We start from the raw sequence: 25,235 nt of genomic DNA, 5'->3' as shown, positions 1-25,235 counted from the left end.
CATTCAAGGCTGCTGGGAAGTGGGAACTCGGGTCAAGAGCGGGCAGGAGTCATGGCAGCAGACGGGGACCTTGATAGCAGCAAAGCAAAATCCACCAGCACACGGGGAGGATGCAGCACAGAGCAGCTCAAAACTGCCCCCCTCTTCCTCGGAGGGCTTCCAGCAGAGGTGGGGATGGAGGTGGATGATGAGTCCAAGCCCAGTTCAGGACATGTGCTGGGTAGTGAGGGGGCCCACCAGTGCTTTGCAGCCAAGGAGAAGGGCCTGTACACCAGCCAGATGTTTGGGTTTAAGTTCATGGTTTCTCTTTTCCTGGTTCATGCAGAGGAAGGGGGCCCAGCGCCACGACCCCGGCAGGGTGGGGGGGTTTCATGGGATGCTTGCGCTGCGCTGGCAGGGCCGTTGAGTGTGTGCGGTGAGAAGCGAGGGGTTATTCCAGCGGGAACCAAGCAGCAGAGCCAACAGGAAAAGTCCCGTAGGTGAACATGTCGGAGGGGGTCTCCCCTTGGTAGTCAGTCAGTGACAAGCCCAACACAGGCAGGACCACGCTTCAGCTGCAAAACACAAACCAGGAAGAGCCGGAATTTGCTTTGACCATCCCTTTGGCAGAGCATCCCTCCCTCCAGTGCCATCTCACAGCACTCAGTCATCTGCTCCCCACTGCAGATCCTGGAGCAGGATCCCACCTGCTGTGCAGCCTCAAAGCTGCGATGAGCCCGCACTCGGCCCTCCCTGCCCTCCCTTCCCCATCCCTGGATCCTCACAGGGCTTACTGCGGTAGGACAGAGGGCGCGCCGGATCTGTGGAAGTGGACAATTTGCCATTTGCCGTCCCGGCGGTGCCAGATGCGGGTCTCCTCGGACTGGGCAGTGCGGGGGATCCCTCCGGCGTCCACGTACTGCGTGATGCGGATGTAGGCGATGCAGGCGGACTCGTCTCCCATCAGGTGGATGTGGGGGTTCAGGATCGTCGTGTGCACGGGCTTGCTGTTCCGGGACCACACTGGAGAGGGGACAAGCACAAGGGCAGTTAGGCAGGCAAAGGAGTTTGGGGGGCTCTTGCCCAGGGTGGCAGCAATGAGGGAAGGGGAGATGCTTGCGTTAGGTTCTCTGATTGGGCTGAGTAAATGCTGCATGGGTGGGTTCAGCACCTAGAAAGCAGCTAATGCAATGACTCCTCTGCATGCACCTGGTCCCAGCTGACCAAATATCTCCTGCTGGGACCTTCCAGATCAGCTAGAGATGCTCCACAGCCACCATAATCCTATTCAATCTGGTAAGCTGATGAAGGTCAAGACAGGCCCATGGGAGGTGGGAGGGGTCCCTCAGAAAGCAAGGGAGCTACTTACAGTTTTCAAAGTAGAATCGGTGGAAATCCAGGCCTTCCACAAGGTTGCCCAGAGCCTCGGGCTCAAAGGCAGTCATCCCAGGATCACACATCTTCCTGGGGAGCCAGGAAGGGAAGATAAAAGGGAGATGTTATCTCACCACTTCTAGCATGAGAGCCTGAAGAATGCAAATGCCTTGTGCTCAGGATGGCTCTCTCAGCCTGAGGCTGAGGGGCATCTGCACTAGCAAGTAATTCTTGCAAAAATCTGAACTCATCTCTGCATTCTGCATGAAGCCCACCCCACCTTGCCTCCAGCCTCTGACTACAGCCAGGACCCCAGCAAAGCAGGGGGCATTCTCCATCAGTCACCATCTGTAATTAAACCTCCTCAAACACTGCCATCTTCTTTGTAAGAAAGGAAAACAGTAGCGATAAAAAACATATTATCTGCTCTGTATCAGAATATCCCTGCTGTGATTCTCTGAGACAGTGATGAAGACCTGCACTCACTCAGACATTGCTAATTAAATCAGCCTTGGACACAGAAGAGGTGTACTCTGAAGAGCATCAGCTCAGTGAGCAGAAAGCAGCTCTGCTTCAGTACAGCCTGTGGCAATCTGGATATAATAGATGCAAAGTTCCTTCTTCCATCATAAATCACGTTTACAATTATTTCTCTTTCTGCAAACCTCAAAATGGGCTCATCCATGACAGTGAGACCAGAGAGCTGTGGTCAGCTGAGCACAAGAGCAGCATCATATTTGGAAACTGATGTCCCCAGCTTCTCTTGGATAGTCTCCATGTCTCCCCCACCACGTCAACCTGGTCACCCTGCCCTGAGCAACAGTAAAACCTTCTGGGCAGCACCATCAGAGTAGAGACCCTGCTCTGGGAGGCTGAGACCCCACCCAGCCCAAACCCGCGCTGGGCACACTCACGTGTAGGACTCGAAGTCTCCATTGCTTATTGCTTCAATCAGCTGCTCTGTGACTTTAATGATTTCTTGCTTGCGTACTGTTGGTTTAAAGAGAAAATGAAAATAAAAGGAGGATACAAACCAGAAGTGCTGGTGTTACCATATTGGTGAGAGATCTTTATCTCATCAGAAAAAGACCACAGCAGGCTGGGGGACTGTGGAAACTGTCCAGAGAAAAAGCAGGAAAGCGACTTGAAAGAGAAATGTGGGGAAGGGCTCTTCATCACCAGAAAGGAAAGACTTTCAAAGCCAAAGCAAAACTGAAAAACTCTGTAATTTCCTAAAGAGCCAAAGGGTTAATTACCAAATGGCGAGCTGCCCTCAGCCCAAAAGTTGGCACAGGCTGGTCTTGGCTGCAAAGCCTTGCCGAGCTGGGACCTTCTATCCCATGAACTCACAGCAGAGGCCAGTCAGGGCAAGCTGGACCAAGGATGCTCTCACCTCACTCTGAAATGGGAGGAGAGGGTCTCAGCAGGGAGGAGAGCAGGTGGATGACATGGGCAGCCACACCAGGAGATACAAGGAGGGACCACTCAAAGGGCATAAAGCTGTGCAGCTGCTGCCGGGAATTCCAGGCACTGACAATTCATCCGGGAAGGGATGCGCTGCAAGAGCGGGTTGGGCTCCCTGGGATGCAGAAGGAGCTGTCAGAGGTAACTCTGGGCTTATTAACAAGGCTCTGCTTCAAATGCAAATTGCCATCATGCTTAACTCTTTTTTGTTTTTGTTGGCTTTCTTTTTTGTATTGTGACTAATGAAAGGAGAGAGAGCACGTTCCTGGGAGTTGTTCAGAAAGGAGGAGAGGGACTCCCATCACTTCCCGAGCACTGCCTGGCTCTGTGTCCAGGCTCGGGGAGCCCCTCCCTAGGATGACAAGTGTCCCATTAGCTCTCACATCAGGCCAAAGTCCATCTTGCTTTGTGCTGAGATCACTTCATTGAGAGACTTTACAAATTAGCACCGATAAATTATTGCCTGGGTTATTCTTAGAAAGCTGCCTCTGGCTGGCAGGCAGGCGGCAGACAGGGATTTCCCCTGGAGGCTTTTCCCAAAGGGCCATTTATTTTGGAGAGCAGTCAGCCAGGCTGCTATCCCTGCAGATTTCTGTCATTTCGATGCCTGCTTTCAGGGAACATCCCTGTTCATGGGAGCACCCCTCTCCCTCACCAGCAGTGCCCCAGCTGCTCATGGCAGCAACCCAGCAGTGGAACCATCTGAGGAGTTAAAGCAACTTCTGAAGGGCCCCGAGGCTGCTCGATGGTGGTGGGTTTTGCTGTAGCCAACATCTCATGAGGGGTAGTCAGACTAACAACCCACAACCCGCCCACCTCCCCGCCAGCCCACCTTTGGTGTCTTCGTCCTCGATGGTGGTGTTGGTGCTCTCCGATGACTCCTGAGCAAAGAACAGAAAGGAGAGATGGGGTGGTGAGGAGGGTCTTCTCCCTGTGACAGACGGAGCTCGTGTGTTCGACAGCCCCCCGAGTCCGACCCCGCAGCGCTCGACTGTGCCAACAGACAGAAACCAAGGAAAACGCCAGCAGGTCCAACCTGTCCTCAACCACAGCCCTAGGGCAGCATTGGCAGAGCCCTCCCTGACCTCCACTCCTTGTAGCCAAGGGCACAAGGGGTGGGCTGTGGAGGGTCTCGTAGGAACGGCGCTGCCTTTCCTACCGACACCTGTGGGGACAGAGACGGGGGCAGGTCCAGGGGCCATTTGGTGGGTTCCTAGGAGCGTTGCCGGAGGGGCAGGGAGAGGGGCTGTGCGGGGGTGGAAGACACCATGTTGACTGTACAATAAAGAGAGAGATGTACAAATTAACAGCGAGGAGGAGCTGGGATGAGAAAGAGGGGACTGTGCAGGAGTGAGAGAGACCACACTGACCGCAGAGTAGGGAGAGAAATGTACAATAAAACAGTGCTTCCAAGACCCACATGGACCACTGAAGGCTGAGACACAGCTCTTTCAAGAAACAGCTGAGCACTACACAGATTTGGGGGTTAGAGGGGTACTGACCCCCTGTCTCTCTCCGGGAGCCCCATCAAGGCAACTCTGCTAGTGGAGCTAGAGCAATGGCTCTGCTAGCTCTTCCCAGCAGAGCCTTGCTTATGTATTACCCAGAAGACCCCGATGTAGGTTGGCAAGGTGTCCCATGACCATACAGTCCCCGCAGAGGCATGGAAGGTGTTTCTCCAAGGCTCCTTGGACCGATGCAGCCTGCAGACCTGAGTCAGGAGAACTGGGAGAAACGGCATGAGAACCCATCAGCAAGAACCAGGGCTGGCTTCCCACCAGCTGGTGGCCAGCAAGTGCCTGCACCAACCCTGTTAATGGGGTTTGTGGGTGATACGGCTTTGAGGATGTTCCCTCCAACCCCGCTGTCCCTTCTTCCCTACCCCGAGGTAACTTCCAAAAACGGGGGAAGCTGGAACATGTGGAGAGGCCCAGCAATATCGGCATTGAGGAAGACGAAGGACACTCACCATTAACTGAACGCTGGAACTGGACTTTCTTTTCTGGAAAAACAAGGAGAAGAGATGGAACAGGAAGAGACACAGAGTGAGAAAGGCTGAGAGCAGCACATGAGAGGCAGCAGCTCGTGAGGACCCCTTCTTGGTCCTCATGGAGGGGCAAACGAAAGGCGCAGGGGGGCAACGTGTTGCTCCTGTGTGGACGTGCCACTGGCTGCAGTGCTGGTGGTGCTGTGCCAGTTCCCTCCCCGTGTTCCTGCCAGCACCTTTCTCTCCTGACCTGCCACAATCTCTGGGGTTTCTCATCCCAAGGACCTGGTTAGTCCAAAAGGGAGTCACTGACCACTCCGGTGGCTTTGTGACCCACACAGCAATCTCACAGGAACAGGAGTGGGATGGTGAAAATCAAAGGCAGCTCCACCACAGCCCTGTGCCCAGTGTGAATGCCATACTGACTTCTACAGACTCTGGATCTGTTCTGGGTGCATCTGCCTATGGCACTGACTAGTGCTTTGGACCTAGACCAGAACTAAGCTGGCTGTTTTCAGACCTTGCTGCTCGACCCTGCAAGGCATGCATACTGTGTGCGAAGCTGTCTTTAGCATGGATCCAGTGCTTTAAATCAGGACAAGCTTCCTCTAAAGAGAAGACCTTACACATGCACATTTGTCTCTATCCTTGACCACTACCACTAGGCTTTAAGGTTTTGGGTTAGATGACCCCATAGCCATGCTTCTGCTTGCAACTCCAAACTACTTCTGGACTCTCCTTCCCTGCTGTGCTCTGCTCCCCATCTCCATTTTCAATTTAGCCAGGAGACAGGGGGATGTGCATGCTGACCTCATACCCTTTCAGCACCTCTGGCTTCCAGGGAATGAATCCCAGTGGGTGTCAGGGAACACCAATGTGCAGAAATCAGAATCTGCAGTGCCAAATAACAAAGCGTTGTAGCAGCATATTTAACAAGGCACCATCTGTGCCTGCCCTGTGTGGGAAAAGCAGCACACACTGTACAAATCTCCTGGAAAAGTCCACAGAGCGACCCATTAGGGTGCATGGGTGGGCTGCAGGGTAAAAACTGCTGATATCCATTCCCCCTTGTTGATCCTTTGACATCCTAACTGGCTCCCACCAGCAGCCTCACTGAGTTTCCCCCTCTGCCAGTGCAGCTCTCCCCTCTCTCCCATAGAAACAGAAAAACACAGAATGGTTTGGGTTGGAAGGGACCTTAAAGATCATCCAGTTCCTAGACCAGGTTGCCCCAAGGCCCATCTAACCTGGCCTTGAAATCCAGGGATGGGGCATTCATGGCTTCTCTGGGCAAGCTGTGCTAGTGCCTCATCACCCTCACAATAAATAACTTCTTCTTTATATCCCATCTAAACCTGCCCTCCTTCAGTTTAAAGCCTTTCGTCCTTGTTGTATCACTCCATGCCCTTGTTCAAAGCCCCTCTCCAGCTCTCTCATAGCCCCTTTAGGCTCTTGGTCCTCCGTCAACACTCGCCTCTCCTTCGCTGAAACAACAGATGTCCTAAAGGGCAGAGTGAGCGGTGGTATTTCAGCAGGAACCTCATGGGAAAAGGAGCCACTGGAGCTGGGCTGTCTTCAGGAAGGGCTGACAGCTTCTGCTGCCCAAGGACATGAGACGGGGCAGAAAACTGCAGAAGTTTCAGACGCCACAGAATGCAACACAAAGCAGTGACCGCGTCGAGTCTGGACATACAGGAACAGGATGCGACATGGGGCAGTGAGCTCATTAATTTAGGACGGGACAGGATGTGACATGGGGCAGTGATTCCATTAGTTTACAATGGGACGAGATGTGACACTACACAGGGCAGTGAAGGTATCATAGCTGCTGGGACCAGAGGACCTCCCACAGACCCCAGAGCAGGGCTCAAGGGGGATTTTTGGTCCCATGAATGCTTTTAGTAGGTGAGGAACCTCCTCAGGAGGGTGAGTTTCAAGCTCTCTGAGCCTGGGCTAGCCCCATGCTGGTGTTGGAGAGCTGTGTGGGCAGGCTGGAGAGCAGCACCAGCTGCCTGCTGCCCACCAGCACAGCCTTGGGTAGGAAAGGCAGGGGTGGCTGCCTGGGACCTGCCTGCTCTCATGGGGACGGTCAGTCCAGCATATTGCTCCAAATGGGAGCACGACTCTTCCAACAGATAACCACATCACATGGCCTGACTTACAGCCCGGCTCTGAGCAGGCAGGACCATTCCCTTCCCACCGGCCCAACCACCCAAGGCAGGCCTCCAGGCTCCCGCCTCACTTTTCCAGCAAGATGGAAAGAAATGAACACCATTCAGCAGAGTCCTGACATCTGCTGGCTGCCCATGGTGGGCTATTAAAGCTTCACCCACAGCCCCCAGCCTCCCTGTGCCCCCACGAGTGGGTCACAATGCAGGTCCCCTCAGGCTGAGCGTGGGAATGAGAGGTGGGGATGGTTATGCTGAAGGTGGCCAATGCAAGGAAGCTGTTGGGAATGAGTTTGCCTCTGCCTTGTCTTCTCCTCCCCTACCTTCCTGGCCAACTAGGCAGGCTGTCTCACCTCCACTTGTTGGAAAGGGTGCAATAAAAAAGCAAATTCTTTCTCCAGAGCTTGTCCACCATCTTGAGAGGAGTGTTGGCTCGTAGACTGCCTCGGAATGAAGTCTCATGACCTGCTCCCTGCTCACCAGTGAGGGCTGACGATGCAAACCAGCCTCTCTGATCCTGCTCTGAAAGCAGACTGCTCGCTGAGTTTCAGTGATGAGCCAGAAGGCTCTTCACCAAAACAAGCTATTTTGCCACAACAGCAAGTGCCCCTTTTCCCAGGACAAAGCTACTTTGAAGTCCAAGAGGGAGCATCATTAGCAAGTTGGGCTGGCAAATGGTCTTCTACCACAACACAGAAATTTAAGGCTGTCCCTTTCTGCTGGAAAATTAGATTCAGGACAATGCCTGATGAAGCCTCTCCATCAATCTCTCCTTTTATAGCTTAAAAATGCATCTTCTGTTTGCTCTCACCTGTGCTCCAGCAACCAAGGCAGCTCTACCTGTGGTGTCACTTCTCAGGTGACTCTCAGAAGCAGCTGGGACCTCAGAGCAGAAGAGGACAGGCCAGCAATGGCTGGCAGATGGGTTGCTGTGACTCCTATGGGATCTGCCAGCACCAAACCCAGCAATCCTGTTCTGGGAGTCTCATGCTAACCTGACACCATAGCCCAAAGTAATGTCCTCTGAGAGCCATCCAGCCCATCAACTTCATGCTGCAGAATAACACTGCATGGCTAGGATGGCCTGCTGTGGATCTGAGCCCAGGTCTGGAGTGCTGTGAGTGGTCTCAGTCCTTGTAGGCTTGTCCTGTCCCAGCCACTGGATGTGGGAGGAGTGGGAGAGAGACCTGCCATTCCTAGACCCCCGGCTCTGCTGACCATTTGGATTGAGGAGGGAAGAAGCTGGCTGAGGGCTCTGCTCTTCCAAAATCCTGCACCCCTCACGGTCCAATAGTTCAGTCCCTACGAAAGGGTGGAAAAATGTTCTCTAGGTTCTCCCAACTAAGGGTCCCTATGGAGGAAGGAGAGCAGCCATACTGCAGTTGGACTCCCAGAGTTCTGCCTGATGATGGAGGATGTCACCACGCCAGCTCTCCTCTGCTGAGTGATCCCTTGTATTCACAAAGGGAACAGGTAAGGAGAGAGAGGCCCTCACATGGACCATTCCTTCCTGCAGGAAAAGTGACAAAGCTCAATAGCCACTACTATCCACCACATCTCCGTGTCACCAGAAGAAGCTGCTCAGCAGCATGATTTTGCTGCCTCCAGGAGCCACCTTGTCCTGGAGAAGAGTTGTGGCCCCAGCTCAAAGGGACAGACAAATCCGCAGGCTCTGCAGCCCAAGAAGCAAGATCCACCAAGCACCAGCTTGTTTGTAGAGCATCACTAAGCCATTTGCTCTGTCAAGTATCACCATGTTCCTTTGCTGTCTGGACTGGGCAAAGGGGACTGGCAGCATTGCTGAAGGGGTTAAAGCACCCATGTGTCACCCAGCAGCACATCAGCCCTTGGGACAGGATGGGACAGGAACTGGGGCCAGTCCCACCAGCCACAGCAGGACACATGCTGAGCGAGCAAGAGATGAGGCCTCCCCTCTCTCCAGATGGCTGCTGTTGGAGCCTTGGCTCTGGGCTGAAGAGCTGCCTCCCCCGTGCCCTGTCCTGGTCCAACCTCTGCCTCTCCCCCTCCCTGGGGGTAGCGAGGGGCCAAGCGCATTTTGCAGGCAATGAAACAGCCTCGAGTTCCCCCCATGCACCCCTCCAGCAACGACCGGCAGTGCTGCGAAGCCTCCTGTGCACTGCCTGTCCCGGCAGGAGCCCAGCCGGTGGCACGGGGACACACCGGGACAGCCGGGCCAACAGCTGCCCTTTAAAGTGCAGGGTGTCTCAGGGACTGCCGGCATGGCACGGAGACCCCTGGCACAGCAGGGCATGGAGACGGTCCCCTCCGGCACGGCACAGAGACCCCCACCGCCGCCCCAGCAGCCGAGGGGCGGGCAGGAGAGGGCAGCGGGCAGGGGGCTTACCTTCACGCCGTCATTCTTCTTGTTGCCACCACTTTTGCCTCCTGGAGAGAGGAGGAAGGTGATTAGGAGAGCCAGGCAGGGCACCACGACCAGGAGGGCGAGGAGCAGCAGCATGGTGCCGGGCGGCGGAGCGGCGGGACCCCGCGGGACCGGCTGGTGGGCTTCGTTTCGCCCTCTCTTCAGCAACCCCCGGTGCAATCCGTTGGAGCTCAGGGGCGACCTTGCCAGCACCGTCCCGTCCTACCCCGGCGGCTCTCGGCCAGGGGCATGACCCGTCTCCCGAAGTCACGCCGAGCGCTCGGGGCGGCTGGAGGGGCCGGCAGCGCTGTCCGGCGGCAGGAGGGCTCTGGCCGGGGGGTGCTGTTGACCCGGCGTGGTGCAGCGTGGAGGAATGGGCTGCCCGCCTGCCGCCCTCTAATTTTAGCCCCATGCTGCCGGGATCATGTGCTGCCGGCCCGCCGGCCCGACAGCTGCAACCCGCATTTTGACAATGATGAAAAGCAGGCGCCTTCCCCGGTGCCCACCCACCGCTGCCGGCACTGCCCCAGCCCCCCCCGGGCCGCACAAGCCACCCCACTGCCGCTGCACCCCCGGAGCAGGGTGGGATCGGTGGAGCTCAGCGCCATGCGAGACCTTGCACTCGCTCACCAGCCCCGCTGTGCTCCTGGGCTGGGCGCTCTGGTTGAGCCCTTGGGCCGTGCGTGGGACGGGCAGCACGATGAGAGACGCTTTTGAATTTCCTGCCCTTTGATGCTTCCTGTCCACCGCCTTCCCCGGCGCGGGGCTGACACCGGATCCCCCCAGCTGCTGGACTCCTCCAGCTCCCCTCCACAGGTGCTAAATGTGTCAGCACGATCCCCGCACGACAAATGCAGATACCAGCCCTGGCCACAGCCCTCTCCCCGAGCTTCCCTGGCACCTCTGCCCGCCTGCCGCACCTGACACCCGGGGCGCCTCAGCAAAGCACCCTGAAACACCCGTCTGACCCCAAACAGCTGCCACCAGCAGGCTCAGCGGCTGCAGGGCTTGGCTGGTGTGTCCCAGCACTGCAGCACCGCTGCAGGGACATTCCCAGCGCTGGGGAGGGCTGGAGGTGACAGCAAGTGGATGAGCTCTGTAGTCACTTGGCTCCATTTGGTTCTGTGCCTGGGAATCGCCTGTGAAATCCCATCTGCAGCGAGGTGTCCCCAGAGGGAACAGCTCTCGGTGGGGGCACTGGGGCTTGTGGCTGTGCTGAGACCTCTCCAGTGCACAGGCTGGGCTGCCATGCTTGGCCCTGTCTCCCATGCAGCCCTCGGGATGTAGAGAGGCAGGAAGAGAGTGGGAAACCCCGCAGGATCCGCATCCACCTGCCTGGGGAGAGACCTGAGGGATCCTGCTGCCATCTGCCTGCCGTGGCACCCAGGAACCTGTCTGACATTCCCGATGCAGAGGATGCTCTCCCTGAGCCACAAACATCTCCAGGAGGACACAAAACCAGCAGCTTGAGCTCTGGCTGCCCCCAGCACCTGCATCCCCACCCCAGCACGAGCCAGATGGTTGGGCGCGTATAAACCCCTGCACCACTGGAGACCACTGCACTTCAGCCAGACACCTTTCCTCTTGCATCCCACACCAGATGCCAGCCTGGAGGTGCCAGGTGATCTCCCCTGGAGGACTACCCAAAACCACACATCCCCAGAGGCACCAGGCCGCAACCTCAGTCTCCCCGTGACACTCAAGGCAAAGCCAGATCTCCAGGAATCCTACGGATTTGCCCTGGGCAGCCTGTAAGACAAAGAGATGAGTCCCAGAGACAGCACCTACCGGAGAAGTTCCTGGTGGCCAGCATGGTGGTGAGGATGGCTCCCTGAAAGACAAGGAAGGCAGAAGGAAGGGTGTGCTGGACCCCAGCTCTCCACACCCTGCTGCTCCCCCCATCCCTGAGGGCGGAAAACCCTGCTCAGCACCTGTCCCCCAGCCACCTGGCTGGACGGAAACTGGCCCACGGACTGATATTCTCCTCCTGCCATCAAAAGCAGCTCTCAGTACCCAACTCCATATCACCAGCACTGAGGCATTGGGTTGCACGCTCTGAAACTGCCTTCCCTCCAAGATTAAAGGGATATTTAATCTGTGGGACACTTTCCAGTCTCATACTACCCTGCCCTAGATGTAGCACAACCCCACTGACCGGGGCTGGCAGCTGGTGGCAAAGGGACCCACCAGGAGCGGAACCAGATTTAATTGGCATTAAAGCTGCGCTAGCTCAGAGCATCAGGGCAGGGATTGCTCATGGGAGCCACGCAAAGATCACCACTGCAAAACAACACTTGTAAGAATCCTTCCCCTTTTCCAGCTGAGTTTACTAACTAGTTGCTCAGCGTATAATGAGATTACTTTGGACTAATTGCTTACAGTAATGGATTACTATTTGGAAGTGTATGCCTGAACTAATTTCATTACTTGTCTAGCAGAAAAGTAATAATAGTTTATAGCCAGTTTCTTTGCTTGATAATCTTGTTAGTAGCCTGCAGCTGCACTGTTCTGTGTCATGCTGCATTCAGGCCTGGAGCACTGATGGCTCTGGCTACAACACAGGCCAGAGCTGTCCTGCTCTGTGCCTCCAGCTCTGGAGGAGGCATTGTGATTTCCAGAGCCCATTCCCAGTGCCATGCTGCTGGCTGAGGCTGAGCAGCACCTGGGAGATGGGTGCTTCAGGGAGGTGCTCCAGCTGGAGATGGTGATTACAGAGGGGTCCAGGCTGTGGCATGTGACAGCATCCGAGACGGGAAAGCCTGTGGGGCTGCTGGTGTAGGTGAGCTTTCTGCTTGTCTATGGATGACTTTATTCCTTGGCTGCAACGTATCTTGGCCATCAGGCAGAGGGTCTCACTGTGCCTCTCAGACCCATGTCCTGCCCTAAAGACGAGCTTTCTTGACACAGACTCCAGAGGGAAAGTGCTTACCCCAGCGTCCAGTGTGACTCTGCTTTCCTTCACCATGGCTTTCTCTGAGCACTTGGGAACCCCAGACAGATGAAGCCACTACTGCACTCTGTCTCTTTTGCCTTCTTCACAACAGGGACCCCAAACGCCCATCACCCCCATACCACTGCCCAGGGACACCACCCTGTCCCTTCCCACACAGAGAATAAGCCCACCTATGACCCAACCATGCGTTTTGAGGCCAGCTTGGACAGTATGAGCGTTACCTTCAGCTTCCTCCGGGCATTGAACTTCTTCAGACAGTCCACCGTCTCCTGTCTGTGCATGCATGACGCCACGGTGGCACGGTGCTGGGGGGAGAGAGACCTGGCTCAGAGCAGAGCCGGGGGGAAAGGGCTCCCCCAGCCCTGCTCTCACATGCACACACACGTGTGCGATCTCCCGTGGCCGAGGCACGGGCCAGGGCTGCCTGCAGCAGCAGCAGATAAAAGTTTAATGGGCAGTGGGAGATCGAAGCTCTGGAGTCAGCAGGATCTGCTCTGGTGGAGGGGTTGCAGGAAGAACTGGCTGCCCACACAGTTAACCCCTTGACTGACCAGCCATGTTCAGCAATGTGCTCAGGGTTTGCACATGTGGGGTCCCAGGGTTAAGCCCACAGACTCCTCCTGCCTTTAGGAGCTGATTCAGAGAGAGAACCAGCAGCCAGAGCAGTGGGATGAAGTGAAGGGTGGGGGGATTGCTGCTGGGGTGGGTGGATGGATGGACAAACACAAGTCTGCTCCCATCATCTCTGAAGAAAAGCCCCCCAGCACAGTGTGACACCAAGAAACCAGCCTATCCCCACCAGGGCTGGGAACATATGTGTCCTTCCCATCACCAGCTTCCCCAGGACATGCTGTTTGCATTCACAAGCTTTTCTCTGCTGTAAAACCCCAGGGAAAAAGCTGCTCTGAGAACACTGAGAGGAACCATGCCAGGAAACCATCTTCCCAGGATGGAGAAGAGAGCTGGCAGCGTGTGTGATATCACATGCTCCTCGGTGAGGTGTTCCCCCTTTGTGAGCCCCCACATCTCTACAGCTTCAGCCCCAACCATGAATGTCAAACTCACCGATATCCAGGGGTGCTTCAGAGCCTCCGCTGCCGTGATGCGCTTGGACGGGTTTATGGTCAACATCTTGTTGATGAGATCTTTTGCTTCTGGAGTCACTGTATCCCACTCAGGGGAGGGGAACTGCCAAAGCAAAGGGACCAGGATGAGGGATAGCAGGAAGGAACAGAAGGAGCAGAAGCCCCTTTACATTTGGGTTGGTTCTCCCGCAGCTTGGGGCGGGTTGGAGAGATGGTAGCACAACTGGAATGGTTTTCTGACAGTTTTCTGTCAGGTAGAAAACTGGAGAGCAGAAGTGGAAGGAGAAAGTTGGAAGGCCCAGGACAAGACCTATCTGTCCTGCAAATTGGCCCTGAAACATGCTAATGTGTGCACCCTCCGTGACCAGGGCAGAAGAAAGAACCTTGCTCCTGTCTGTCTGAATTTGGCCAGATTGCTCTTCTAGAGCAGCAGGTTGTAAGGCAGGGACAGCAGGAGAGAGGGTAGACTGTGAAAAGGGGGACAAGACAAACCCACTCACATCATAAGCCCCAGCCTTGATCTGCTGGTAGAGTCGGTGCTGGTCTTCATCCCAAAAGGGTGGGTACCCAACCAGCAGGATGTAAAGGATGACACCTGCCCAGGAGAAGAGATGGAATCAGTGGGAGAGAATTCATTGCTGGAGGTAGGAGCAGACCCTGCCTGGGGATTGGTCAAACTCAAGCAGAGAAACAGAAATTAGGGAAACATGAGGATTTGCTCATTGATTAAAAAGCAAAAGGCTTGTTGGTGGATCCATCTTTGTGCTGGTGGTCTCTGGCAGCCACATGCAGACCCTCAAGTGGGTGCTCTGGCAGGCCTGGGTGATGCCTCCTCCCCATTGTGAGTGGAAAAAGGCTCCCCTACAGCTGCAACTGTATGGAATCATTGCCTGACTCCACCAGCACCTCAGGGAAGAGAGACAGCATCTCTCCTGACTGGGAGCTTTGGGTACGTAGGAAGGGGGCTGATCCTTCAGAGAAGGGTGCCGCTGGATTGGGAGAGAGGGTGCTGCTCCGGGGACAGCCCAGGGTAATGTGCCACCTCTTGGGTAAATCCTCCCCCCTGACCTCCCTGAGATGTGTGTAGCAACTGCAGCTCGGGACATGCTGGATGAACAGCCTGCCTCATCCCGCCCAGCCCAGCCCGACCCAGCCGGCTCCCGGCATTCCAGCCCCTGTCTGACTTACCACAAGCCCACAGGTCCACGGCTTTGCCATAGGGGTCCTTCCGGAGCACCTCAGGGGAGAGGTATCCCGGGGTGCCGGCGAAACCTGGGACAGACAGCCCATCACACCCTGCCGGCAGCAGCCCCATCCCCACACAGCTCACCAGCAGGGACTGGTGCCCAGCCAGGCACAGTGAGAGCCAGGAGTCCTGGCACATCCTGACCCAGTGGGACAGGCACCCTCCTGCCAGACACCTCTGTGAGTCCTGCGGGCAGAGCAAACTGTGGCTTTCTGCTACAACCAAATTCCAGGGTAGTCCATAAAGCTGGAGTGCTCTGATGAGCACCTCCAGCACTTGCAAGAGGCTTCCCTCCCCCTGGTCTGCCCCTGTTGCCAGTTTGTCCATCTCACCAGGACATCTTGGTGACTCACAGAGTCCCTGTGGAGTTGCTTGCCTCTTCCCTGGATCAACACTGGGCTGTTTCCAGGGGCACAGCTGGAGCCATCAACCTCCTCACCCACTGTGCCACTTGTGCTGCTGGGATGCTCCCATAACCCGGGGCTCAGGTCCTGGGGATGTGTGTCCCACCTGGAGCCCCCCTGATCAAACACGCCAAGGAAAGCTGAAGAATGCCCCACCTCAGGCCAGTCCCACTCACCAAACCACGCTTGCTGGTCCCCCTCCACCTCGATGGCAAGGCCGAAGTCAGCCAGCTTGACGGCGGCACCCTTCAGCTTGGATGCCAGCAGCAAGTTCTCGGGCTGCAGGAGGAGATGGGGGTTGGAGAGGAGTGAAAGACCCACCAGGGGCTCCACTATGGATGGGGTGACCTTCCCAGCACAGCACGGAGGAAAGTCAGGGCTCTGGATGTGCTTCCCAACTGCATTGTCCTGCTGTGTGTCCTGATGTCCCTGGATCCTTAGAGAACCATGGACTTCAAGGACCTCCCTGCCCCCCTCCTTTGTGTTGTTTCACCCTGGAGTTGGTTTTTGCTCTGTGGCTTTCCCGAAGCCCTACACGTGTTCCTCCCTGCTGTTTCAGCAGCCCTGGAGTACTCTGGGCATTGCTCCACAGGGTTTTGCATCACAGGTGGGGTCCCCCATCCTCCCACAGGCACTCCCCCTGCGACTCCTACCTTCAGATCCCGGTGAACCACCCCCATCTGGTGGCAGTGCAGGACAGCCTCCAGGATCTGCTGGATGCAGTGGCTGTGGGAGAGAGGAGAAAGCTCACACAAGTGGCCGGTGAGGCAGAGTTTTGTCACACACTTCTATTTCACAGCATTTCACCCCTCTGCCCCTCTCTCCATCACGCTGCCCACCAGCAGCCCCTCAGCACAGATCAGTGTCTCCCTCCATCGAAACCCACACACATGTGGGGAGCAGTTCTAACCCACTAAGGCCCCACCAGAGCTGCTGCACAGCCACTGATGGTGAGCAGGAGCATGTGGGCTACAGCTGAGCCTCTGGGATCCCCACTGGAGCAACACTGGAGTGTTGGGGGGGAGCTGGAGACCAGCGGTGGAGCCACAATGCCAGCCCAGATCTGGTCTCCAAACCCAGGCAGAGCAGATGTGCTCTGTGTAACCTTTGCTCCAGCCCCGTTTTCCTGCTCTGCTCTAATGCAGGTGGCTCTTGCTGCATCTGCTTACTTTATATCTAGTTCATTACATCCCAGCTCTGCTGCGTGTGCGAGACAGGAAGGGAAAAAGACAGAGGCGATGATCACTTTTACTCCAAAACAGCTTGTGTGCAAGGCAGAAGGTCTTTATTTACATGTATTTTATTTTATTTGTATGACACTAATAAGTGGATGGGCTGTAAGTGGATTCAGTGCAGGCAGCCCATTAAATGAGATTGCTTTCTGCTTGGAAATAAAGGATATTCTCATGCAGAGAGGTATTGTAGAGCTTACCACCCTTTTGGACACATGTACAGGCTATGCTTAGCCTGTGGGCAAAGCCAAGAGGCACAGTGATATCTGGAGGTTGGAGAAGGGCAAAAAAATGAAGCTAATGCTGTCCCCTGGCTGAGCTGAAGGGGCCAAAGGGGTGGCTGAAATGGCACCCAACCCCCTGGCTCTGCAGCGGGGTACCTGGAAAATGCCAGCGGGAGCGTGGGAGAGAGCAGAGCTTGAGCACATCCTCCCACCCGGCCTGTCTTGCCTGCTCCTCCTCAGTGCTTTGAAGTGGTAAATGCCAGAGAAATGCTTGCAGATGGCTGGAATGCAGTTCCAAGGGGAAGGGGTGAGGACTGTGGGGTGTCCGTGATATCATGGCCCTGGCTGGGTACCAGTCTGGTGTTGGGCTTCCCCTCTGCCTGCCTGGAGAGCCCCGATATCCCCAGCCCAGGGAGCCTTGACATCCCCCAGATGTCCAGGGACCATCTCAGACCAGGGAAACCCAGTGCACTCAGCCCAGGGAGCCCCAACAGCCTGCTCCTTTACAGGGAGGTCAGATGTGGGCCAACCCATCATTCCAGGCGAGGAAGATGCTGCCAGCAATGGCTGGGAGCCATCTGATTTGGGGAGGAAACCAGCCCCATGGTAGCACATGCACTTCTTGGCACAGGAGTTGAGTGAGTTAAAAAGAGCATTTTTGGAAATCTTTTTTGCACGACAGTTCTGGTTTATGAGTATGTGTTGCAGGAGTGGCTGTAAAACACCTCCCAACATGGAAGGAGCTCATGCTGCAGAAAGCCAGGCGTGTAGGACCCTGGGAGGGAGCAGCTCTTGGGAGAAGGGGATATAATCTGTCCCCCCTCCCACAGCCCCACGTGTGTCTGTGCTCACCTGGCATCCGCTTCACTGTAGTACTCCCTGGCCACAATGTCCTCAAACAGCTCCCCACCAGTGACCCTGAGAGAAAACAGGGGGAGCTGGATTGATTGACAGCACACTCGGCCCCGGCAATCCCCCCCCAAAATGTTCCTTGCATGGCAGGAGAGTCAGAGGTGCAGGACAGGGACCTGCCCTCTGCCCGGCTTGGGGGACCCAAGCGTGGTTCAAGCTCCACGGGAAGGGCTCGGGTGAGGTGGAGGGTGTGTCACCCCGGATGGAAGCACGGAGCTGGCAGTGGGTCAGGGGATGGATGCATTGAACCATTACTCACAGGTCAAATATCAGGTAGTGGTGGCCCTCCTCAGAGATGCTGTCATGGAGCCTCACTGCAGCAGAGACAGAAGGGTTATGGGGTACACCTGGCTCCCACCCCACTCCCCAGGAATGCGTTTGCTCCCCTCTGGGCTCAAGCAGGAGCTGGGGAAGGGCACAAGCAGGGCTATTCCTCCTCCCTCCTCTTCTTGCTATTGCCACTGACTGGGTGGGGGTCCCTGCTCACCAGGGGACCCCAGCCATGGCCCCAGCCTGGGGCAGTGGTGAGAGGCTCAAAGGTCACCTCCAAATTGGGAACTGCCCGGGGCTGTGTCTGGCTGAGGTTCCGGGCAGCTGCTGGGCTATCTTGGGCACTGGGCAGGCTGCAGGCATGGGTGTCCCCAGCCCCAACAGGATTAGTGCCTGGGCACAGGGAGAGCTCAGCAGGGTGCTGGGCTGACAGCCCTGGCACCCACAGGGCTCTTTTTATTTTCTGCTCATGACCTTCCTTTTCTCCTTGGGAATCTCCGCAGGATGAGTTTCCCCGTCTCCTGGAATCTCACCCTGCTCATCACACTGAGGGGCACCCTCTCCCCTCGTGCACACCTCACCAGACACAGCCGGGTACAAATCTGTCACCCTGCAGCTGTGTGCTGGTTATTCAGGCTCAGATCCCTGCTCACAGCTTAGCAGGCAGATGTGCAGCAAGGGGAGGGGTATGGAAACAGGTAGGATGGATAAACAGAGCCTGGTCCAGTGTCCTCTGTCCCCCACCTCATATTTTGTTTGATTCCCTTGAGGCTGTAAATGTTTAACCCTTCCTCTCTCTCACCTGGTTTTAGCCCTGTACAACTTTCAACATCTTTGAGAATGTTAGGAATCAAGGGGGAAAAAAGAAACATCAAGGTGAGTTTATGGGAATTTTTACTTCTAGACCCTTTTACTGCAGCTAAATCAGCTGAGCCCTATATGGAAACATCCTCCAGACTCAGTCTGAGCCAGGCGAGATAACAAGCCCCATCGCTGAGCACAGATACTGCACTGTATTTCTCTTATCTCCCAGGCCAGCAAACACCACTTTTCTGGTCCTTCTCCTGTCTCCAAGCTCCACAGGCAGATCCAGCAGCTGCCAAGACCACACTGCCAGCAGTGGCACCACACCCAGCCAGGGCAGAGGAGGTCTGATGAGCTGAGCACCATCCTTCCTATCGGTTTCTCCTGTGATCCCGATTACTGACACAACTTGCTCGTCTTATTTCCCGGTTATCCTTCTCCACTGCTGGCCTCTGCAGACATTCCCTGTGCTACAACATCTGTCTGCTCTGTTTTTCTGACAAAATCCCAGCTTTCCTGCCTTCCTCTGCTGAAAAAGGCATAATTCCTCCCATTTCATCTCGCCTGGGAGGGATTTGAGGGTATCACGGCTGGGATCCCGCAGAAGCCAAAGTGTTCTCAGGGGGATTAGGTGAGTTCGGTGTGGATAGGGCCAGTGTAACCACAAACAGATGGTCCAGATACAGTTCCTTTCTTGGGGAAGTCCCAAAGCCTGTGGCTGCCAGGAGCCAAGGAGGTATAAGAGGGAGCAGCTGCTCTAAATATAACCCGATCCTACAAGTATCTGTTACTGACTGTAGTCAGAGAGGGCTGCACTGGCCAAACCACTCCAGCTCAGTGCTGGGAGCCAAGGCAAGAGCGGGACACAGCTTTGGGACTGAGAGTCAGTGGACAACAGGTACCTGGAGTTAAAACTGCAGGGCTGCCTGCAGCCGAAGTTTTCCCAATAAAGCAAGACTTCCCTGAATGGAAAAAAACTTTGGGAAACCGCAGCTCTCCTAATACATCACCCAGTACTGTGGATGTACTGCATGATCCTGGGGACCTGGCCCTGCCCTTAACTGCCTGTGCACGGCTTTCCATGTGAGGTTTTCCAGCAGGCACAGTGCAGAGCGCAGACTGGTTCCTCCAGGAACTGCAGCGTGGCTTCCCGGTGGGAAATGAAGGGACCCCACGTGTTGTCATGGGAGATGGAAAGACCCCACCTCGCTGCAGGGAAGAAGGGAGAGGACAGCAAAGCCCTCGGCAGCTGGGGTGCGTCTCCCAGTGAGGGCTGGAAAGGGTTGTTCTGCCTCATCCCAAGCAGCAGTGCCTCCTCTTCCTCATGCCAGGCTGCTCTGCAGCGGCACAGCTCGTTCCAGCTCCTGGGTGGGTAATGAGCCGCCTTTGCTGCACGGAAGGGGAGCTGCGAGTCCAAGTTTCCAGGCAGCAGGAGCAGTGGAGGGGCGTGAAGGGAAAGAGGGTGTGTGGGGTGGGGGGTGGAGAAGAGCCTCTTGGGTATAAATAGCAGCGGATTGGGCTTGTTAACATCTCATGCTGTTAACCCCTTCCAGCCCTTGCAGCAGGGATGCTCTGAGCCTGCCAGGTCATGGCCAAACAGCGGGGGGTGGTGCAGGGGTGGGGGACAAGGCACAGGAAGGGGTCAGATGTTTCTGTCCTCGGAAGTCTTGTCATTTCCACCAGCAGGTGATGGAGAGGGAAGGGAGGAAGACAGCCACAGGGAAGAGCTGTGGCCAGGCCGGGAAGCTGGGGAGCTCCAGCTGCATGGCCCAGCTACCATCCTGCAGGTCTCACAGGGTGAGTTCCTCTGGTTTTAGTATTTCCTGCTATTCATGGATTTGCAATGTGTTTCCTTCATGTCTCGGCAATCGCTGCCTGTATTTTGGTGCAAAGGGGATGCTGCACTCCCTGGCAAGACCCCTGCAGGGCAGCTCCTGGTCCCGCCTGAGCAGAGGCTGGGGAAGCCTGCGGGGTCCGGCACCCTGGCAATGCAGGGGAGACCTGCCATGCAGCCATGTGCCGAGACAGATGGAAGCTGACAGTCCTTTTTCAAACTGAAATATTTATGGGACAGGAGCCACATGGTTGGTCCCAGTGGCCCTGGATCTAGCTCCCTGGATCTGCTGCAGTAGCTCCTGGGGAAGGACGGATCCAGGTCACCGGAGCAGTGAGGGGGCCAGGGAGAAGCTCGGCCACAGGGGAACCCTCCCAGCTCCTGACTGTGGGTTGAGAGGGCTGCAGAAACCGCCAAATGCTTTCCCCAAAGCTGCAGGATCTCACTGGGGTCGGCACATCCTGGGTTGCAGCAGAGGGAAGAGGAGCTTCATCCGGACTATCCGCAGGGATCAAGAGCCTGCATCGGCATCACTCTCAGGGATGGAGTTTGGGGATTTTTTTATTTTTTTTTTTTACTGCAGCTTTTTCCCCTCCCCTCTCTCTCTCCTTCTGGCCTATTTTTGTCTTTTGCAGGGGCTCAGGAGTTTTCCTGAAACAGCTTTTCCGAAGGAGGCTACTCTCAGATGGACGGTCGGTGGGAAAGTCTTCGCTTCCCCCCGCCATCGCTCCTCCCACACGCCCCGCGCTGCTGCTGCTGCTCCGAGCTGCAGCCGCTTTTTGGAGCATGCAGAGGAATACGGCACCCGAACGGGGGGAGAGCAGTAAAAATAGCCCTTTGCAGCCTCCTGAGGCTCCGCTTCTCCCTGAGGGAGCTATGGCCAAGTGGGTTAGTCAGGACCTACTTCAATCCCCCCATGGCTGGTGGGGGCCTTTCTTCCCATGGCCCCGTTAAGGATGGTGCTTCCCGCGAGGAAGAGGAGGGACGGCTGTGCGGATCTCGGCTGCCACCGAGCCCCTCTCCTCTGGGAGGGTGGCCGGAGCACGAGGGAAGGACAAGCAGTCCGTGCTGCTGCAGGCAGGGCTGGATTATTGGTGGGGACCCCCTGGCCCCGGCTGGGGCACGGGAGGGCATGTGGGCAGCAGAGCCCCAACAACGGGGGTTGCAGGGTGTGCTTACCAATGTTGGGGTGCTTCAGGAGGCGGCAGATCCGGGCTTCTCGTTCCAGCTTCTGGTGATCTGAAAGAGGCAACGGCCCTAAATTAGGATCTGAGGAAGGGACTCAACTGCTCTCAGCTCCTGCTGGGCTCTCAGAGGAGCTGCCAGCACAGGAAATCTGGGGGGACAGAGCAGCTGGCAAAGAGAAAACCCATTTTTTTTTTTTTTTTTTTTTTTTTTTTTTTTTGCTAAAGAGTAGCAGATCTGGGGACATGTTCAGCATCAGGGCCTGATGGGCACTATCCCAGCACAGATGTAGCCCCCAACCAAGCCCCTAGGTACTGATGCCATGGGTAGTCCTGGGCTTGGGATGATCCCTTGCCCTCCTCTCTCCCTTCTCTTAGCTGAACAATCTCTGATCACCTCCTGAATATCCTGGATTTGCTTGGCTTATCCCCGCCAGCAGCACTGTTCCCTTTTCTCCTATTTTTCCAGGCACAAGTAATCAGAAGGGACATTTCTGGTCCTGTATGGTACAATTTGAGCAACCGAATGACCAGTGAGAGGTGTCAGGCTGAAATGGGGCTACAGGCTTTGCTCCCCGTCACCGTCACCAGCCATTCCACATCAGGGCTTTGCTCTCCTGCATCACAAAACCCTGGCTCTGAAAATGTGCTTTGCTCTGGTGCCTGTCTGCAAAAAGGCAGCACAGGTCCCTTTCCTCAGCTTTTGGCTTGAGAATGTGAGACAAGGGAGCTCTGGGCAAAGCAAGTTGAGCTGAGCCAAAAAATCCTCCACGCTGGGGCACCTCAGAATGAATCTGTAAATCATTTTGTTTCTTCCTCTCCACTTCTGCTCACACCTGATCCAGCCATCCTGCATGGAGGTGCCTGTCTGGAGGAAATTTCGTGCTAGCAGGAACTCAGCAGCCGGGACAAGTGAGGATATAATTAGGGCTGCTTGTCTCTCGGTGCTATCGCTGCTCCCTTGCAGGTTCACACCCCGGAGTCTCGCTCTGCATCAAATCAAACCTGGGTGTCTCCGACCGCTGAGATGTGAAGGTGATACAGCCCCCTTCTCTGCAGGGCTGAAGCCTTCCCCAGGGCTCAGTATCCCCATCCAGTGGGAGAGTCAACCCCAGGTTTGGAGTGAATTTTGCAGCCTGTACTGGAGTCTGTGAGCTGAAGGCTGGAGCAGCCTCCATGACCTCGTTCAGCTCCCCATGGCATTTTCCCCAATGGGGCACAACCTTCCCAGGATGGGATGGGGTGACAGGGAGAGGTTGGGGTTTAGGCTTTTGTTTTTCACAACTAAAGTGGATGACACGGATGGGCTGGAGGGCCAGTGAGGCAAGCAATTCTCTGGGGAAGTGACCCATGGCCGCAGTTCCCCTCCTATCCCACAAATCCAGCTCCTGCCTGCACCCAAACCCCATTTCTCCTCCAAGACTTCCACTTTCTCTCCTGCTGGCCCCTCTGTGTCAGCAGCCAGGAGGATGTCTGAAGAAACAGACCATGGCTGGAGATGTTTTGCAGCTTCTTTTCCCCACTCCTCCCTCCCTGCCTTCCCCCCTGTTTGTGTATGACACAGCCAGTGGCACATCCCCATGGGACAGTGGCTCCTCATGCCCCTCTGGGGCTTGTCCCAGTCTGGGGAAGCGGCAGCACTGCAGAAATGGAGGTTCCAGATCACTGGCAAAAGCAGCTCGTGATTTCAGCTGGTGGAGCAGGGAAAATAGCTCCAGCCAAGTCTCCTCAGGGGGCAGATGGGCACAGAGCCACTGCAGGGACAGCACAAACCCCAGGAGAGGGTGGAGAGGGGCAAACTGCCTGAGGAGGTGAGTGGAGGCAGGAGAGAGGGGGGTGGCTCAATCTGCTGCTCCAGGCAGCCCTGAAATCTGGGAGGCATTTTCTGCCCACCCTGCTGCCAGCTGGGGTACATGGGCAGGAGCCAAGAGCTGAGCCCAGCACTGCACACTCTGCCTGGAGCTCAGCCCTCAGCTTCAGAGGAAGAGAAATGGTCCACATCCCAGAAGAAGGGCAGGGGTCAGTGCTGGAGGAGCTGGGGAGGCTCAGTGTTGGCGCTGTGCCGCTTCAGCAGCATGGTGGGAGGGAGATTGCAACATGCTGGTTTAATTCCAGGTCAGAAAGGAGCTTGTCACCATTTTCTGCATTTCAGTTTTGCCTTCGGAGGTCAGCAGTGGCAGGAGGGAGAGTCACCGAGGGAGGTTAATTAAACTCTCCTGGCAGGGTGCTTGCTCCCGGCACCCATCCTGCACTCCTGACAGCCAGAGAGGAGCTAGAGTGGGGACACAGCATCTGCTGCCCCATCCTCTCCATCCTCCTCATCACAGCTCCTCTGCCACATTCCTGGGGGCAGAGGGGACTGTGCCTTGGGGCAAGGGCTGACTGATGCTTTGCTGGCTCAGCTCAGCCTCAATTCAAGGAGCGTCCAGGATAGACCCACCAGGACGGACCCACCAGCACCTCTTCCAGCAGCAAACAGCCAATGTGCTCCACCAGAGTGATTAACCAGATGGCAGCGAGGGGTGAGGGTCCATCTACAGTTAGAAATGAAGTCAAACCCCCACTGGAAGGGACATTCTGATTTCACTGATGTAGGTATATGAGTAAGAAAACCTGCACCACCAAGAATGGGGATGGGGGGTCAGTGAGGGCCCTCTCAGAAGGTGATGCTTCCAAAATAACTGTGCTACCCAGCGCCTGAAGCTGGCAGTGGTCTGGCTTGCTGCAAGGCTGTCACCAGCATTTTGCTGCAGAGTGGTGGCAGATCTCAGGAACAGAAATGGGGTCCTATGGGACAAATTCCTCACTCTGTAAGCCCTGGTTGCCTCTCACCTCCCCAGGAACATCCCCAGCACCTACCTCGAGCAGAGAGCTTCTTGGTGTTGATGATCTTGGCTGCATACTCTTGTCCTGCCAACACCTTCACACATCTCCGGACAATGGAGAAAGCGCCCCTGGGAAGAGAAGAAGCCACAGGGAGAGGTGAGGGGTGTGGTGTGGGCAAGGGCACAGCTCAGCCCTGATGTAGGATGAGAATGGGGATGTGGATGCTGGCTGGGGAAGGGATTTGGAGAAAACATTTGGAGGGATCTCAGTCAGCTTTCCTTGCACCGCTCTCCTTGGGAAATGATGGGTGCAGGCACGTGCAGACCTAGGGGTGAATGTGGGATTCTTCCCTCTGTGCTCCTCTGGGACACTCCAGGCATTGTGCACCTTTACTCCTTTTCCTCCCAGCTCTGCCCTACCTGTCCCCAAGAGAAAAGGGGCAATGATTTACCGGGGGCACTGGCTCCTGAGGGACACTGTGATGGCTGCGGCTGCCACGAAGCTCTCGGCCACGTCAGCCTGTGTGGCTCAGCCTGGTCTAGACCTTGCAACCACAGCAGCACTTGGCAGCTGTGAGCAGTGCCAGGTCCCCCCAGCTGCAAAATTGCCACCCAGGCAGGGGTAGCCCAGGGGATCCTGTGACCAAGGACCCTGGAGCCAAGCTGGACAGGGACTGATGCTGCTGTGCTTTGCACACTCATGAGCCAACGTGCAAGGCTCTCCTGGGATCTGGCAGGTAAATGAGCACGGCTGCTTGGGACGCTCCAAAGACTCCCCTCAGCCCCCGTTCTCCATACCCCGAGCCCTGCCAGCTCGTGGCACTGCCAGTGCCGGTGTGATGCTGGGAGCTGTGGCACGGCACACACACACACACACACACACACACACACACACACACACACACAC

The 25,235-nt window shown here is 56.0% G+C and overlaps 1 protein-coding gene across 4 annotated transcripts in view; it reads right to left on the bottom strand.

Moving 5' to 3' along the window:
- Positions 1-287: 287 nt before the first annotated feature.
- The window catches only part of CAMK2A (calcium/calmodulin dependent protein kinase II alpha), a 30,163-nt gene continuing 5,215 nt past the window's right edge, over positions 288-25,235 (bottom strand). Inside the window, exons 2-19 of one of the 4 annotated variants that reach the window (XM_027682854.1) lie at positions 24,363-24,457; positions 21,499-21,558; positions 17,671-17,725; positions 17,352-17,417; positions 15,697-15,769; positions 15,220-15,322; positions 14,582-14,665; positions 13,894-13,988; positions 13,374-13,496; positions 12,530-12,613; positions 11,144-11,186; positions 9,338-9,378; positions 4,787-4,819; positions 3,650-3,698; positions 2,268-2,343; positions 1,349-1,443; positions 774-1,002; positions 288-554 (exon numbers count right to left, since the gene is read on the bottom strand). In XM_027682854.1, coding sequence (XP_027538655.1) covers positions 551-554; positions 774-1,002; positions 1,349-1,443; positions 2,268-2,343; positions 3,650-3,698; positions 4,787-4,819; positions 9,338-9,378; positions 11,144-11,186; positions 12,530-12,613; positions 13,374-13,496; positions 13,894-13,988; positions 14,582-14,665; positions 15,220-15,322; positions 15,697-15,769; positions 17,352-17,417; positions 17,671-17,725; positions 21,499-21,558; positions 24,363-24,457 — 1,408 coding nt within the window. In that variant the 3' untranslated portion in view covers positions 288-550. Of the gene's footprint in view, positions 555-764; positions 1,003-1,348; positions 1,444-2,267; positions 2,344-3,649; positions 3,699-4,786; positions 4,820-9,337; positions 9,379-11,143; positions 11,187-12,529; positions 12,614-13,373; positions 13,497-13,893; positions 13,989-14,581; positions 14,666-15,219; positions 15,323-15,696; positions 15,770-17,351; positions 17,418-17,670; positions 17,726-21,498; positions 21,559-24,362; positions 24,458-25,235 lie in introns of all 4 variants that reach the window. The other 3 variants (XM_027682853.1, XM_027682855.1, XM_027682856.1) reach the window with 3 other exon arrangements.

The sequence above is a fragment of the Neopelma chrysocephalum genome, unplaced genomic scaffold, assembly GCF_003984885.1.
Source record: "Neopelma chrysocephalum unplaced genomic scaffold, ASM398488v2 Primary Assembly neopelma1_63, whole genome shotgun sequence".
In the NCBI taxonomy this organism is placed as follows: domain Eukaryota; kingdom Metazoa; phylum Chordata; class Aves; order Passeriformes; family Pipridae; genus Neopelma; species Neopelma chrysocephalum.
Note: the sequence above shows the minus strand (reverse complement) of the source record. Positions and strands in the feature narration are given on the sequence as shown.